Here is a 15,149-nt window from a genome sequence, read left to right on the forward strand (position 1 = left end):
GAAAGGTTGCCAGATTGGATACACCCACAACAGCAATGATGTCTAAATAGTGATGTTAAGATTTTTTTAACTCATTAGTATCCGTAAAAATGTTTTTATATTGACTTATATAATTATTAGTAGATGTGCTCTAGGTTTTATTTAGCCTGTAGGTAAGGATGGGGTGTGTTTATTTTTTTTAGGGGTAAAGCAAACTGTGCAGCGTCCACAGAGTCAAACTTTGACATTTATAATAGAAATACACTGTAGTAGGCCAGCAAGGCCAGCAAGACCTTCTAACAATCAGATTGCAAGCCATCTAGCAGGCATACGATAATGTCTGCATTTTTTACTTCCTTTGATTGGATGGGCTGAGAATGCACTAGTCAGAGCTCGCAAACTGTAGCAAACTGCACAAGTTCAGCGATATTCGTGTGGAATTAATAGCTGTTTTTCTTTTTTTTGGCTGACAGAGGAGAAGAAATTCATTCGGATGCAGATGCAGTCACAAGGACAGTTACAGGACATTTATTTTTTTTAGAAAAGCTGGACGTCATGAGATAAGGTCAGCCGAAATCGTTCAGAACAGTTGTTAAGCTTTTTTGTGATTTATATTTACTATTGCATTTTTATAGGACTGTGGTAAGACCTGCAATGTTGTATGGTATAGAGACAGTGGCAGTGAGTAAAAGACAGGAGGTGGAGCTGGAGGTAGCAGAGCTGAAGATGTTAAGGTTTTCGTTGGGAGTGACGACGATGGACGGGATTAGAAATGAGTTTATTAGAGGGACAGCACATGTAGGATGTTTTGGTGACAAGGTGAGGGAGGCGAGATTGAGATGGTTTGGACATGTGCAGAGGAGGGACATGGGGTATATCAGTAGGAGAATGCTGAGGATTGAGCCACCAGGTAGGAGGAAAAGAGGAAGGCCAAGGAGGAGGTTTATGGATGTGGTGAGGGAAGACATGCAGGTAGTTGGTGTGAAAGAGGCAGATGTAGAGGACAGGGGGGTATGGAGACGGATGATCCCCTGTTGCGACCCCTAATAGGAGCAGCCGAAAGAAGAAGAAGAAGATTTTTGCTATTGCATTTTCTTTTCTGTCAAGTTTGCAAAAGAAACACACCGTTTTGCCTTAATTTCAAATCCCCAAAAACAATAATGCATAGAAAAAATGCCTAAAAATCCAAAACTCAGGGGTCATTTTATGAGGTTAATATTAATGCTTCTGCCAGTGATGTTGTATGTGGGCAGTGCAGCTGTGGCTAGTCAGTGAAAAGTGACTTGTTGAATTGTGTACAATGGGTTTCTTGCTTTAGTAATGGCATTCATTCTTGCTGTTTGATATACCTGTCTGTGATGCAGGGCTCTTATACTGTGTTTCCATATAATATATATGGTTTCTATAGTTGTGGTCTCATAATGATGGTATTGAGAGTAGAATTGATTCAGTCAGAACACCGCTGAAGGCCGAGGGGTGAAATGCACAGGGGGCCTTGAGTTTGGCATGTTTGCACTGCAGGATTATATTGGCTGATAATAAGATAAGATAATGAAAGTGTCCTTGAAATCTTTTTATAGTTGTTTCTTCCTGTAAAAAGGCTTACTTTTTGGGCTCATTCTGAATTTATTCTAAATGTAATGCATTAAATGTTTGTAAATTTGCATTCGAGATATTAGAGACTCTGTAACTAATTTTTCCGTCGCACAAATGCATAAGTAAAGAGTTTCCTGAAATTTAAAGTTTCTGTCTCATCGGTATTCATATAAAAAGGAGATACATTACAATGCACTAGTCTTGAATTCATCCAATTACTATCTCTTGATCATAAAATGGCTCTTCTGGAGGTGGCTCTTGCTTTTACAATTCTACTTAAATGCAAAAGGACATGAAAAACTATAGTTTGTAATAAATGATGCAATTCAGTGTCTTATTCTCCTGCATAAGTGTTGCCATAAGAGTTACAGACACAATTAGAGAAAATATCACTCTACACACTCTTACTAGAACCCCAGGGTTTTGCTTGCACTCTTGCTCCAGCGTAAAGTGGATTAAAACCTTTCCTTTTTTTGGATTAAAATGTAGTAAATTCAAAGTTTCCTTTCATGAAAACACTCTGATGAAATACAAATAATTAAAAAAGTACTTCAATGCAGTAACATAGTAAAAGAAATACTCCACTGCTCACTAGAACAGGAACTATAGTGTGCCAGAGCTTATTTAGCTGTTTGCCTCAGCCTCATTTCCAGTGGATACCTTTGGGATGAACTGAAATATTGACTTGCACCTGTGGCTGAATGAGAACGAATCCTGCCTAGAAGACTGGAGGCCATTATAAAAGCAAAATCTGCCAAACTCCATATTAAAGCTCATGATTTTGGAATGGGGTGTTCAGTGGTCAGGTGTCCACATACTTTTATTCATACTGTGTAGTGTAGTTTTTTTGTGTGGAATGAATATCAGATTTATGTATTCAATAACATTTTCAATTCCATTGTATTTGTATAGCACCTTCGATTCAATTCAAATTCAATTCATTCTTATTTGTATAGTTATAAAATAATGTATGTTTGTTCCTTATATTTGTAAGTTTCCCCCTAATGAATGAGCCAGTGGTGAGATGGCATGAGGAAGAAGACCTTGAGGAGCACCAGACTCAAAAAGGAACCCATCCTCATCTTGGTGGCACCAAATGTCCGTCGTTGTTAAGGTGTGCAGTGTTATAATAAACTGTTGATATTAATTTTTTATTGATTTTAATAATGGACATTGACAGTATGCAGCTTAACAGACCTAAATAGATTATACATTTAAATATACATTTCAGCATTAGAAATTTGTCCTGGATAAGTTTATCCCTAATGAGCGAGCCAGTAGTCACAATGGCAGGGAAAGATCTTTGAGACGGTATAAGGAAGAAACCATGAAAAGAACCAGATTTAGAAGGGAACCAATCCTCATCTAGTTGAGCTCAAGTGTCTACTGGAATGGATATTAATAGAACAAAATATTTGAGGATCTGCGACACAAAGCCTTCAAGTGCTTGTACAGTATGTATTTTTGTATTATAGTCAGAGGGTTTTTTTAACTGACTATTTACAACCCGTGAGGAATCAGCCTATACAGTTTAGGTAACGTACGAAATTTTAGTTTTATTCATGTCAAGAGAAAGGGAGAAACCCAGTGAGGGGAAAAGCACAGTTTATAGCTGCAATAATGCAATCAGTAATATTTCTCCATTGCATTAGTATAACATTGTCATTCATCTTACAGCTGTATTTTATTACAATCCCCAATTCAAAGTTCGGACACTGTGTAAAATGTAAATAGAAACGATAAACGATTTGCAAAACTAATAAACCCATATTTTATTCATAATAAAACATAGTGTGGAACAAAGAACATGAGAGTGTGGAATAGAACATCATGTATATTTACATATATTTTCTATACTTCATACTTTTTTATTTATTTACATAATTTTTTTATCTCTATATTCTATTTCTTTTTCATGTTTAAATGTCATGTGACAAATAAAATTTGAATTTGAATTTGAAAACATATCAAACGTTTCTTCTTCTCTTCTTCTTCTTCTTCTTCTTTCTTCCTCTTCTTTTTCTTCTTCTTTTTCTTCTTCTTTTTCTTCTTCTTTTTGCCTCTTCTTTTTCTTCTTCTTTTTCTTCTTCTTTTTGCCTCTTCTTTTTCTTCTTCTTTTTGCTTCTTCCATTAGGGGTCGCCGCAGCGGATCATCCGTCTCCATACTTCCCTGTCCTCCACATCTGCCTCTTTCACCCCAAAAACATATCAAATGCTTAAACTGAGGAAATTTCCATTATAAGGAAAAAACTACGGGTTTTTTTGGCGGTTTTTTGGATGTCAAAAGTCTGGAAAAAGTAAGTGTTATTAAAATGTAACAACTGTAGAAACATTTTGTGATCGTATAAAATGGTATATATTCTCAATTTAAACATTTGATATGTTTTTGTTTTATTTGCGAATCAATGCGTTCTGTTTTTATTTACATTTTGCACAGTGTCTCAACTTTTTTGAAATTTGGGTTGCATAATAATGTGGTATATATTATTGTAATCAAAACACATTCCCTATACAAAAGAGGCTTTTTTTTGTGATTGAGCAAATGAAGAGTCTTTATTCAATGTCAGGGCTTCTCTATCAGTAAGAGTACGCTATATTAAAAAAAAAAAAAAAAAAAAAAAAAGCTGTGGACACCCAAGTCTCGAATCAGTATGTACTGTTATTATTTCTGCTTCGTTGTTTTAATAACCAAACACTCCACAAACTGCAAATTACGCAAAATATGACAGAACAGATTTTTTTCAATAAAAATAATATAATAATATATTATATCATATATAATATTAATATACTATTAGTGATGCATTGTCTTGTAACACAGAGTTAATGACTAGTTTCTTATTTTGCAATCTCTGAACAGTTTGTTTCTATGTATTGCTGCCACAAAGTTAATGAGTATTGAGAAAGACCTGCATAATGCAGAATGATTTTGTGAAAATAATTTCCACATGCAGTATACAGAAATCTATGCTGTTATAAGTTACATCATTTCAATCCCACTGCTGTGAACGCTGAGAGCCTGTCGGAGTGATGATCATCAAGTTATTTAAAACAGTTTTTGCTCCACGTTTATCGCACTGCTGTGGACGCAATAGAACGATGTTTTCTCAAGAAATCATTTCATTAACAAACAGTGGGATCATAGTGAACACTCCATGTGGAAAAGCCACTAGAGGCCCTTTATCCTACCTTTCATCATGGATTTTCTTTCTTTCTTTTTTTTTACTGTAGAGCAAACAGTGTATTACAAATGACTTCAAAAGTATTTAAAAAGAAAAAAGTAATAAATTCTCTCAGAAAATATGAAGAAATCAGATATTTCATTAGTAGTGGGTTAATAGAAGTGCAGATTTCTAAACCAGGTGACTCTTTTTGTCATATTTAGGTGTTTTGGAATGCATTTTCAGTTATGCATTCAGTTCATCAAAAACAACACAATAAGCCATAATTAGGGAAGTACATTTTAAAGAAATGTACATCAAATCCTTATCTCAGCCATCTTTTATTCTATGTTGAATCTGGAAAAATCTAACACCACACATACACTTGCACTCATTCATACCTTAAGTCAAAACACCAACCTGCAGGTTTTGAAAGAAGCAAAAAGAGATGCCACACTATAGCCACCTAGAGCATGACCTGATCTCAGGATCAATCCAGGAACGTCTAAGGTGTAACCTGGCAAGCGTACACCCCGTCACACCAACATAGACCCTTCAAGAACAAACCACAACCTCAGGCATTTTTTTTAAACCAAATAGAGGCATCTAATAAAAAAAGCAGTCAATCTGGCAACCCTGCTCCAAATCCCCACCCTGTACTTAAGACCAATGAATCACTTCAATCAATGCTGGATATTCAGTCCTAATCTAAGGCAAAGACTGCAGGCAAATTCCATTAGCTTACTCGTAAACGACACCATCAATTTGTTTCATTGCTTTTTTTTTTGTTTGAATCGTAGTTAATCATGGTATTTGGGGTTAGTTTTGTTCATTATGGTTGTTGTTACACATCCTTTGTCTTTTCTTTGTTGCAAATCTTTTTCCTTGGACACCCCCCACCCCCACCCCCCCACAAACAACCCCCCCCCCCACCACACACACACACACACACACACACACACACACACACACACACACACACACACACACACACATTCAACCTTTTGTTATGTTTTTTCAGCACTTTTTCAGCAAGCATGTTTCTGAGTCATTTCCATCATGACTAACATTTAAAAATACCCCTCTAGAGCAGCTCAAACACTGTTCCGACACTGACACTGTTCCTGACTGCAGTGAACGGAGACAAGTTCAGGCATGTAGCTAAATCAAATTTAGAAGCATGATAGTGAATAAGCATACAAGTAGGCCAACAGTTAAAACAAGTCAGTGATACAATATGTACATTTATGTCACATTTACATCGACCAGGCATAACATTATGACATTATAACATTCTGACAGTTTAACATTACAAGCAGTGAAGTGAATAACACTGATTATCTGTTCATCATGGCACCTGTTAGTGGGTGGGATTTGTTAGGCAGCGAGTGAACATTTTGTTCTCAAAGTTGACGTGTTAGAAGCAGGAAAAACGGGCAAGCGTAGACGTCTAGACGTCTGGGTCAGAGCATCTCCAAAACTGCAGCTCTTGTGGGATGTTCCTGGTCTGCATTGGTCAGAATCTATCAAAAGTGGTCCAAGGAAGGAACAGTGGTGAACTGGCGACAGGGTCGTGTGCGGCCGGGGCTCATTAATGCACGTGGCGAGCGAAGACTGGTTTGTGTGGTCCGATCCAACAGACGAGCTCCTGAAGCTCAAATTGCTGAAGAATTTAATGCTGTTAATGCTCGATGGGTCAGAACTGTTTTGGCAGTAAACCAGGGATCAACACATAATTGGTCATTATGTTATGCCTCATCAGTGTATAAGGAATTGGCCTACTGGTATTTTGGTAACTACCACACTGCCACTATTAGATTCATTAGCAAGACACATTTGGATTTTTCTTCTCTGATTCTTATTGTGCTTCAAGGACCATAATTGCTCATTAGTCAAGTAGGCATGCGCTTTTAATGGACTTTAAACAGGATGTTGTTCAGCCTGAGGCATTACCGGCCTCAACATGTTGTGGTACTATGGACACTGAGGGGGTTGGGCTAAGTCCTTTTTTTCAGCTCACTGTTTCAGGGGTCAGTATAGTGGCTGAGGTGGCTGTGGTTACTGAACATAATGTTCGGGAGGTGGTTCAGTTCTCTGCAGTTTTTACTAAGAAAAGCGAGGCCCTAAAGATCTATGCTCCAGACATGGCTGCCCCCGATACATACTGGACTGTATTGTACTGACTATGGAGGGCCATCAGGGCCAGGAGGGTTTTCATCTGCTCACCTTAACTCTATCAGAATTGCTGACTTATGTTTTAATATATTTTGTCCTTGAATATGTTTTAAATTATTAATCAGAATTAACAGTATAGCTGCCTGAAGCGTAAAGTACAAGTTGCTTGAAGCTGTTGCTTTAACCAATCAGATTTTGTTTTTCATTTTCACGTCCTTTGATTGGATGATCAGAGAGCGCACTAGTCAGAGCTCGCAAACCGCATCTGCAACAAACTGCACAAGCTCAAATATAATCATCCCATAATGATGGTACAAAAAGGTAGGTTGATTCAGGCAGGTCACAACTGAAGGCCTGGCTGTGAAATTCGAAGCCCAACACTGATAGCGTTTCACCTTAAGGACTGCAGGGGGCGACAAGCGCATTCTCGCGTTAGAACGACTTGATAAACCGTGAGAAGAAGAAGAGCGAAGGCGGAAGAAGAAGCAGACGAAGAAGAAGTCTTTGTGTTTATACTTGGGAAGGGTTATTTATTAGTAAGGTTGTTTTTACCATAAAAAACAATAATTTAGATAAGAATGGGTTGTTTAGATTATGTAAAATAAATATATACCTTGTATAGCATTAGTAATTGATATTATTTGATTTAATTAGAGGAAACACTGACTAATTACTCGGTTTAAATGGCTGGAAGCATAACATTTTGTAACATTGGACACCTTTAAATGTCTGTAGACAGAATCTGTTTGTAGAAAATATGTATTTTTTTATTATGTATGTACAGGTTTTGTTTTGTTACACAATGTATAATACAGGATAAGTGATGATTTAAATTTATTTTAAACGACAATCATTTATATCATTTTATTCCTTACTTTTACAAAAAACCTTAAAGACAAGTAGGACATGATTTAATAAATAAAAACAAACCCTGAGCATTTGCAAAAGTATTAAATATTTGAGAAATATTTTGAGAATATTTTGTGAAACAGATTTTTAGTCCTTTGTATATCCAGTGGGAGGAGTTTAATCATAGTGGGCGGGGTCTATTCTAATTTCCAACCCATTAAATATAGTAGTTAGAAACCTTATGTCAAAGCAAGACTTTAACGTATAAGTCTTTCCTTTAATTATAGGACATGGAGAATCTGTTTTGGCACCTGTCCCTGAAGCTTCACGACCAGCCAAAATCAGTGTTGCCGTTCCCCGAGGACGTCAGCCCTGGAAGCTACATGGTGGCCACCATAAAACAGCTGGTCTCAGCTCAGTTACCTGATTCACTGCCAGATCCGGAGCTCATAGGTACGTCTTGTTTTGCTTAGACCTCACAGGGTCGTCTTAACTCCTATATCTATCGCTTTGCTTATATGCTTTGCTTTTCTTTTAGAGCTGGTGCACTGTGGGTGTAAACTAAAGGACGAATTGACATTAGATTCCTATGGGATTAAATCTGGATCCACGTTGCACATCCTAAAGAAAGTGTGGCCCGAACCTGCGGTCAAACCTGGTGAGTTTATCATCAGCCACTGTTTTTTTTCCAGTTTTTGTTGTATTCTTGTGGAACATCTCAGCGAGCTGCTTCTTGTTATCACTTAAGTTATGTAGTTACACTGTCTAGCCGAAACTTTCTGACCATCACACCCATCCGTCAGTTCTTCTCCATGCTGTTTCCATACATTTTGAATCACAGAATTGTACAAAATATCTGCGTATGTTTTGGTGTTTCAATTTGTGGAACTAAAAGACCTGTTTCAGCATGACAGTGCTCTTGTGTGAGCTCCATGCAGATAGGGTTTGAAAGATCCTGAGTAGAGCTTTGACCTCAACCCTGTTAAACACCTTGGGGATATATTTTTAATGCTGACTGCACCTCAGGCCTCCTCACCTCTCCTACGTCTGTCTGTCTGTCTGTCTGTCTGTCTGTCTGTCTGTCTGTCTGTCTATCTATCTATCTAATATATAATATAAAAAATAGAATTTATATATTAATATTTTCTCCTGTAAAACTATTTATTTCGTACATAGAGCCAGTGAACAGAAGTGCTGCAGCGAGAGAGTTTAGACTTCTCCAGGCCACCATGCTCTCCAATGTTGCATATAGAGATGCGGTAAGTGATAATAATAATTATAATAATTATTTGACTAAATAAAGAAAATACAGGGAAGAGGTAGGGGTAATTCCTGGAAAAGTAGTACAGTATGTAGATAGTGTACGTGGCCACTATTCAGATAAAAATGAAGCTCATTTCTAAGAGTAAATGAATTTTTAGTATTTACACAGTGTGTCCATCCAAATATTCAGACGGCCTTCTTTTGCCCGAGTAGGACCCCACGTGAGATTTGAAATGAAACACTCTAAACATGTTTAAAGTGCCGACTTTTAGCTTTAAAATCAAGGGCTTTAGCAAGAATAGTGCAGGAAAGGTTCAGGCCATTTTTATTCAGTTTTCAGTAAACTCTTTCAAATCGTATGTAGTCATCAACTGCCTGAAATCTGAAGCAAAGCGCTTTTACCAATGTGGTGTAAAATTAGATGGTATTGTTGAAAATAAGTATATTTTATTTTCGAATGTTTTTCTTTAAATTTGCAGGTTTTTAAGATGCTGAGCAATAAGGAGTCTCTGGATCAGATCATAGTGGCTTCCCCTGGACTCAGCTCAGACCCTGTCGCATTAGGCAAGTCTGAAACCTCGACTAGATCCTATTCCCGATACATATGCAAACTGTTGTAATTCCTACACCGTTCACCTGATTTGGATGTAAATGCCCTCAAATTAAAGCTGACAGTCTGCAGTTAAAGCACAACTTGGTGTATAGAGCCAAAAATGTTAGAATTGTGTCGATGTCCCAATATATTATGGACCTGACTGTACATATCTCCAAATGATCTTTATGATCTCTTTTTGCAGGTGTATTACAAGATAAGGACCTGTTTGTGCAGTTCACAGACCCCAATCTGCTTGATGTGTGAGTAAAAAAAAAAAAAAAAGATAATTGAAATATTGATGAATGTTTCATGGTTTCAGAACATTATGAGCTTTGGCTTTTCCTGCAGGTTGGTTCGTTCTCATCCGGCGCTGGTTAATGCCATCATTCTGATCCTTCACTCGGTGACGAGCAGCATGCCCGGTCAATCAAATGCAAGCTCCTCCCACAACGCCCCTGCCAGTTCCTACAGTGAAATGCCAGGTCAGTACAGACTTTGTTAAATACATGGCTTCTGAGGTGGCGAGAAAAAAAAAAATGAAGGTCACAAGTGTTGTGAAAAGTTCGAGTCAGGAGATTCATCATTTATTTTTTTCTAAATGTTCTGCTTGCTGTTGAACTGATGCTGAACTGTATGTTCATGCTGAGTAGATAACACCAAGTGCCAACAAGTTCAAAACATCCACAAATCAAGATAGACCACATTCAGTCTCATCACCAGACACCAAAAGTCACCAGATCTCCTTGAATATTTAACAATCTTAGGCGTCTTTGTTGGTGCGAGTTTCTGGATGTATGGACGTACCTTTAGATGATTATCATACAAGTCTATGTGCAAATCATGACTATAGACCTCACAGTTTGTGAGAGCTGTAGTTCTGGAAAATGAATCTACAGTCACGGAAACGGCGCGAGTTTGAGTGGAAACAGTTGAGATATTTCATTACAAACTCTCAGAAAGAACAGCACGCAATTTTTCTGTATGTTGGAGAAACCGTGGAAACCAAAACGCAAACCTTTACCATGTTTTCTCCGACCTGTTAATAAGGACTGAGTAAAGAGAGAATACTAAGAAAGAGGAAGTAGAGGAGAAGAATACATATTGTTTTACAGGATATTTTTGACAGTAAAATCCGACTTTGTGGTAAAATACCACATAAATGGTTGAAAGGAGATACAAATTTAATATATTGCTGTTGGAGTTTTACCCAAAAAATTGATAAAAAATGGAGCAAATAACAATATTTCTAAATCATAAACTGGAACAATTCGCTTTATATTTTTGATTTTTTTTTTTTTTAATGTTATTTTTTTATTCAAATTTATGATGTAAAATAATTTTTTCTCTTCTTTTTTTTATTAATATTTCTGATGAGCATATGAACATTAAACAAAAAAGTAACGTATATATGCATATACTGTTATGTACACATGCGGATATGGATGTAGATGTACGTTGTGTTCATATAGAAGTGTATTCAGTTGTATAATGTCTGACTTACATCCGATGAAAATTTCTTCTTTTTTATTAAGTGAATAAAAATAAATTATTAATAATAATAATAATAATAATTCGACACCTTCTGACCAAACAGACTTGAGTAAAGTGGGAAAGTGGTAGCTGAGTGGTTTAGGTGTTGGACTTTGAATCGGAAGGCTGTGAGTTCAAATCCCAGTAAGCTGCACACTGCTCTATGTACCAGAATAAGAGCATTGTAAGTTGCTCTGGTGTAAATGGATAAAACATTCAAATAAATTCTATGTATGTGCATAACAAAGCTTTCTTTCTTCTTTGTTGATGAAAGGAGGATTCCTGTTCGAGGGCATGTCTGACGATGAAGATGATTTCCAATCCGTAAGTCGTCCCCCGTTCAAATTTTTATCCCTGCAAGTTGTTCAGTCGGTATTGAGAACAAAACACAACAATCATGAACAATAAAACAAACACAGTCAAATAATCGCAATGTTAGAAAGCACTGTTTGAGCACATTATTAAAAAAAAAAACGAATTTTGGTTTAACCTGAAAAAACAGACTCAGATTATGAGACACAGATTATGAATATTTTTGTAGTAATATTTTTATATTGGAAAATTAGAAACGTTAGATATAAACGATCAGGGCCTTGTAGCACACAGCATGTATTTTTTTTCTAGTTTGAAGATAAGGAATTATAATTAATATTCTTATTATATTCAATATATAGTTCTTAATGATGTGTAAAGTAAAGTTCAGTAAAAAAAAGGAGCAGTATGTCATGTCAGCATCCATAGCAATACATGTATTATATTGTAAGCGGATAGAATATCTTTTTTTATTATTATTATTATTATTATTATTATTATTATTTATTAAAATTAATTAAATCATTGGCAAATTGCTGCGGTGTAATAAAAATTAAACACCTTGGGACGAGTGTTTGTAGGAAAATCGCACCGCTCCCTATATTTCCATATAAAACTAAAACGTATAAAAAATTCGCACAATATACACTATATTGGCAAAAGTATTGGGGCACCTGACCTTTCCTATTCCTTCTATGTGGTTATTTTCCAAACTGTTACACACAATTGTACAGGACGTCTTTAGATGCGCTATAAAGTACAAAGTGAGCTCCTTGAAGATCTGGTTTACATGCTTTGGAGAGGAAGATCATGAGTGGCCTGCTGTAGAGCTCTGATCTCATCCCTACTGAACACCTTTGGGATGAATTGGAACGCTGACTGCACCCCAGGTCTCCTCACCTACATCAGTACCTGTGTTTTGGAACACCCTTGTGGCTGATGAACATAAATATCCACACTCCAAAATCTAGTGGAACATCTTCCCTGAAGAGTGGAGGGAATTTAAAAAATAGATTGGGGACTAAATGTGGAGTAAAGCAATACTCAAAAAAATCACATGCCAAACTTATGACCAGGTGTCCCAATACATTTGGCAATATAGTATATGTTACTGCTGTATTTTAAACCGTCTAAAATGCTTACAATGATATTCATGGAGTTCTTTAAATCCCACTCTTGCTCTAGGGAAATCGTGCAGGCTCGTCCCAGCGCCCGAGACCTCCAACCAATCTGAGCAGCAGCGGAGCAACCGGGCCTCGACCCATCACTCAGAGCGAGCTAGCAACAGCTCTAGCGCTCGCTAATACACCAGATAGCAGTGCAGTTACACCCGTTCTGGGAAGCCAAGTAGGTCACTTTATTATCTGGTTTCTTAGAGATGCCTACATCCATGCAATGATCTAATCAGCTAATGATCAATGTATAAAATGTCTTCTCTTTTAGTTTTTTTCATAGATTACATAGAATAAAGTGAAACACAAAACCCATCCAGTGAGCCGTGGTTGTGTATAAAAAAATAAAAAAAAACACTGATTCGAATCAGAAACCACTCTGCTTAACAGAAAAGCATCTCAGAGAAAAAAAAAACAGATGGCAACATCGGGTTCTTTTCCTGGCAGCCAAAAACAGGAATCCTATGCTGTTTCATGCACAAGCCAACAAACATACGTAGATAGAACTTTTCTACATCTCCAGATCTCCAACTGCAACATGATAGACAGATCGTTTAACTGCATGAATAAGCAGATGTTCCTATTAAAGTGGCTCACGGGTGCAAACGCCATCTAACGTTTCTTCGCAGCTATTGCAGGCCGACTGGTGGATCGGTGAAGAGTGGAAGGAATAGAGAGTGTTAGGCATTGAGTTAAAGACAGGAGGTGGAGCTGGAGGTAGCAGTCGAAGATGAAAAGATTGACGATGGACAGGATTAGAAATTAGAGGGACCAGGCAGGAAGGGCGTTATGGAGACAAGATGAGAGAGGTGTGATCGAGATGATTTGGTAAGAGGAGGGACATGAGGTATATGAAGGAGAATGCTGAGGATGGGGGCATCAGGAAGGAGGAAAAGAGGAAGACCAACGAGGAGGTTTATGGATGAAGTGAAGGAAGACATGCAGGTATGAACGATGGTTTGAAAGAGGCAGATGAAGAGGACAGTGGTTGGAGACAAATGATCCGCTGTGGCCCCCTAATGGAAGAAGCAGAAAGAAGGAGGAGAAGAAAGATGATGATCACGTTGATGATTAAGATGATGATAACGAAAGACGGTGACGGTGGTGATGAAAAATGAAGATGATGATGAAAAAGAACCATGATTATGATGTTGGAGATTAAGAATGAAGAACAACATAATGATAAAGAAGAAGATAATGATGATGGTGGTGGTGGTGATGAAGAATGATGTTGAAGAAGATGATGCCAGTGATTAAAAACGATGATGATGATGATGAAGAATGAAAGACAAAACAAAGTGATGAATAGTATTTTGATGCTCCTACTCAAATTTCCACTCCCCCCCCCCCCCTCTCTCTCTCTCTCTCTCTCTCTCTCTCTCTCTCTCTCTCTCTCTCTCTCTCTCTCTCTCTCTCTCTCTCTCTCTCTCTCTCTCTCTCTCTCTCTCTCTCTCTCTAGGACATGTCCACTGGTAGCTCTTCAGCTGCAGCAGGCACTCCTGTCACTAGCAGTGTGCTGACTCGAGCACTACAACAGGCTCTAGAGGCTTCCGGAGTGACCCCTCTGCAGGTGAATCTCTTACACACACACACACACACTGTATACTCATTGACAGTCTGTAGGACAGCACACTCCCGCTGAGGCCTCTGAACATCTCTGCGGTGGTTTCAGTAACTGTGCCACTGACCTTTACTTCTGCATGAACAGAATCACATCTGGATTTTAACAGAACATGACTCACTATCGGTTTGCACAAAAAAAAGTCATCTCACACACACACACACATACATACACATGCAGCTTTATTCAAAATTGAATTTTAACTGCAATAAAAGAAAACAATGAACGATCTTAAAGCTACAGTATACGCTGTAAAATGACACAAACAGGAAAACGCCGGAAAAAAATCACAGCATCTTCTCCAGGTATAATTACATGGTTGGAACATCTAGAGTTCAGTTCTGATATAATGCTATATTAGTGATGATACTTGAATGCAGCATCTCTTCCGGTTCCACAGAGCCGATGGCAGACGCAGATGCAGCAGCTGAGAGATATGGGCATCAGAAACGAGGACCTGGCATTGCGAGCCCTCCAGGCTACAGACGGAGATCTTCAAGCGGCACTCGAACTCATTTTTGCTGGAGGAGGAGGACTCTGAGGCCTAAAATTTTATCAATATTGTATCTAAACACAGTATTTTATATAATTGTTTTTCGGAAATTAGTAATCAGTGCTAAATAAAAAATAGAACAAAAGTTTGGTAATGAGTTGTGAGTTTTTTTTTGTTTTTTTTTTAAACCAAATAATTGTAGTTGTCGTAGCAAAAATGGCCACTAGAGGGCAATAGGTGACCACATGCAGTTTCTTGGTTGTTGGAGTATGTAACACTGTGTAGCAAGTTTATTCTGAAAAGAATAAAAAAAAAATGTATGTAATGACATGGAGAGCTTGTAGCAGATAACAGGCAGAACCTATACGACTACAGAGAGATTGTCTGTGGTTCTTTATTGTTA

General features: G+C 37.6%; 1 protein-coding gene across 1 annotated transcript; it reads left to right on the forward strand.

Moving 5' to 3' along the window:
• Window positions 1-7,318: 7,318 nt before the first annotated feature.
• On the forward strand, window positions 7,319-14,900 carry ubl7b (ubiquitin-like 7b (bone marrow stromal cell-derived)). Its single transcript, XM_083553110.1, has 11 exons — window positions 7,319-7,447; window positions 8,048-8,213; window positions 8,299-8,418; window positions 8,937-9,019; window positions 9,503-9,587; window positions 9,821-9,878; window positions 9,967-10,100; window positions 11,423-11,472; window positions 12,646-12,807; window positions 14,092-14,202; window positions 14,654-14,900. Exons 2-11 carry the CDS (start codon window positions 8,051-8,053, stop codon window positions 14,792-14,794), a joined length of 1,107 nt encoding a protein of 368 aa, XP_083409236.1. The 5' UTR covers window positions 7,319-7,447; window positions 8,048-8,050; the 3' UTR covers window positions 14,795-14,900.
• Window positions 14,901-15,149: the final 249 nt, after the last annotated feature.

The sequence above is a fragment of the Silurus aristotelis genome (genome assembly GCF_946808225.1).
Source record: "Silurus aristotelis genome assembly, chromosome: 10".
NCBI lineage: Eukaryota > Metazoa > Chordata > Actinopteri > Siluriformes > Siluridae > Silurus > Silurus aristotelis.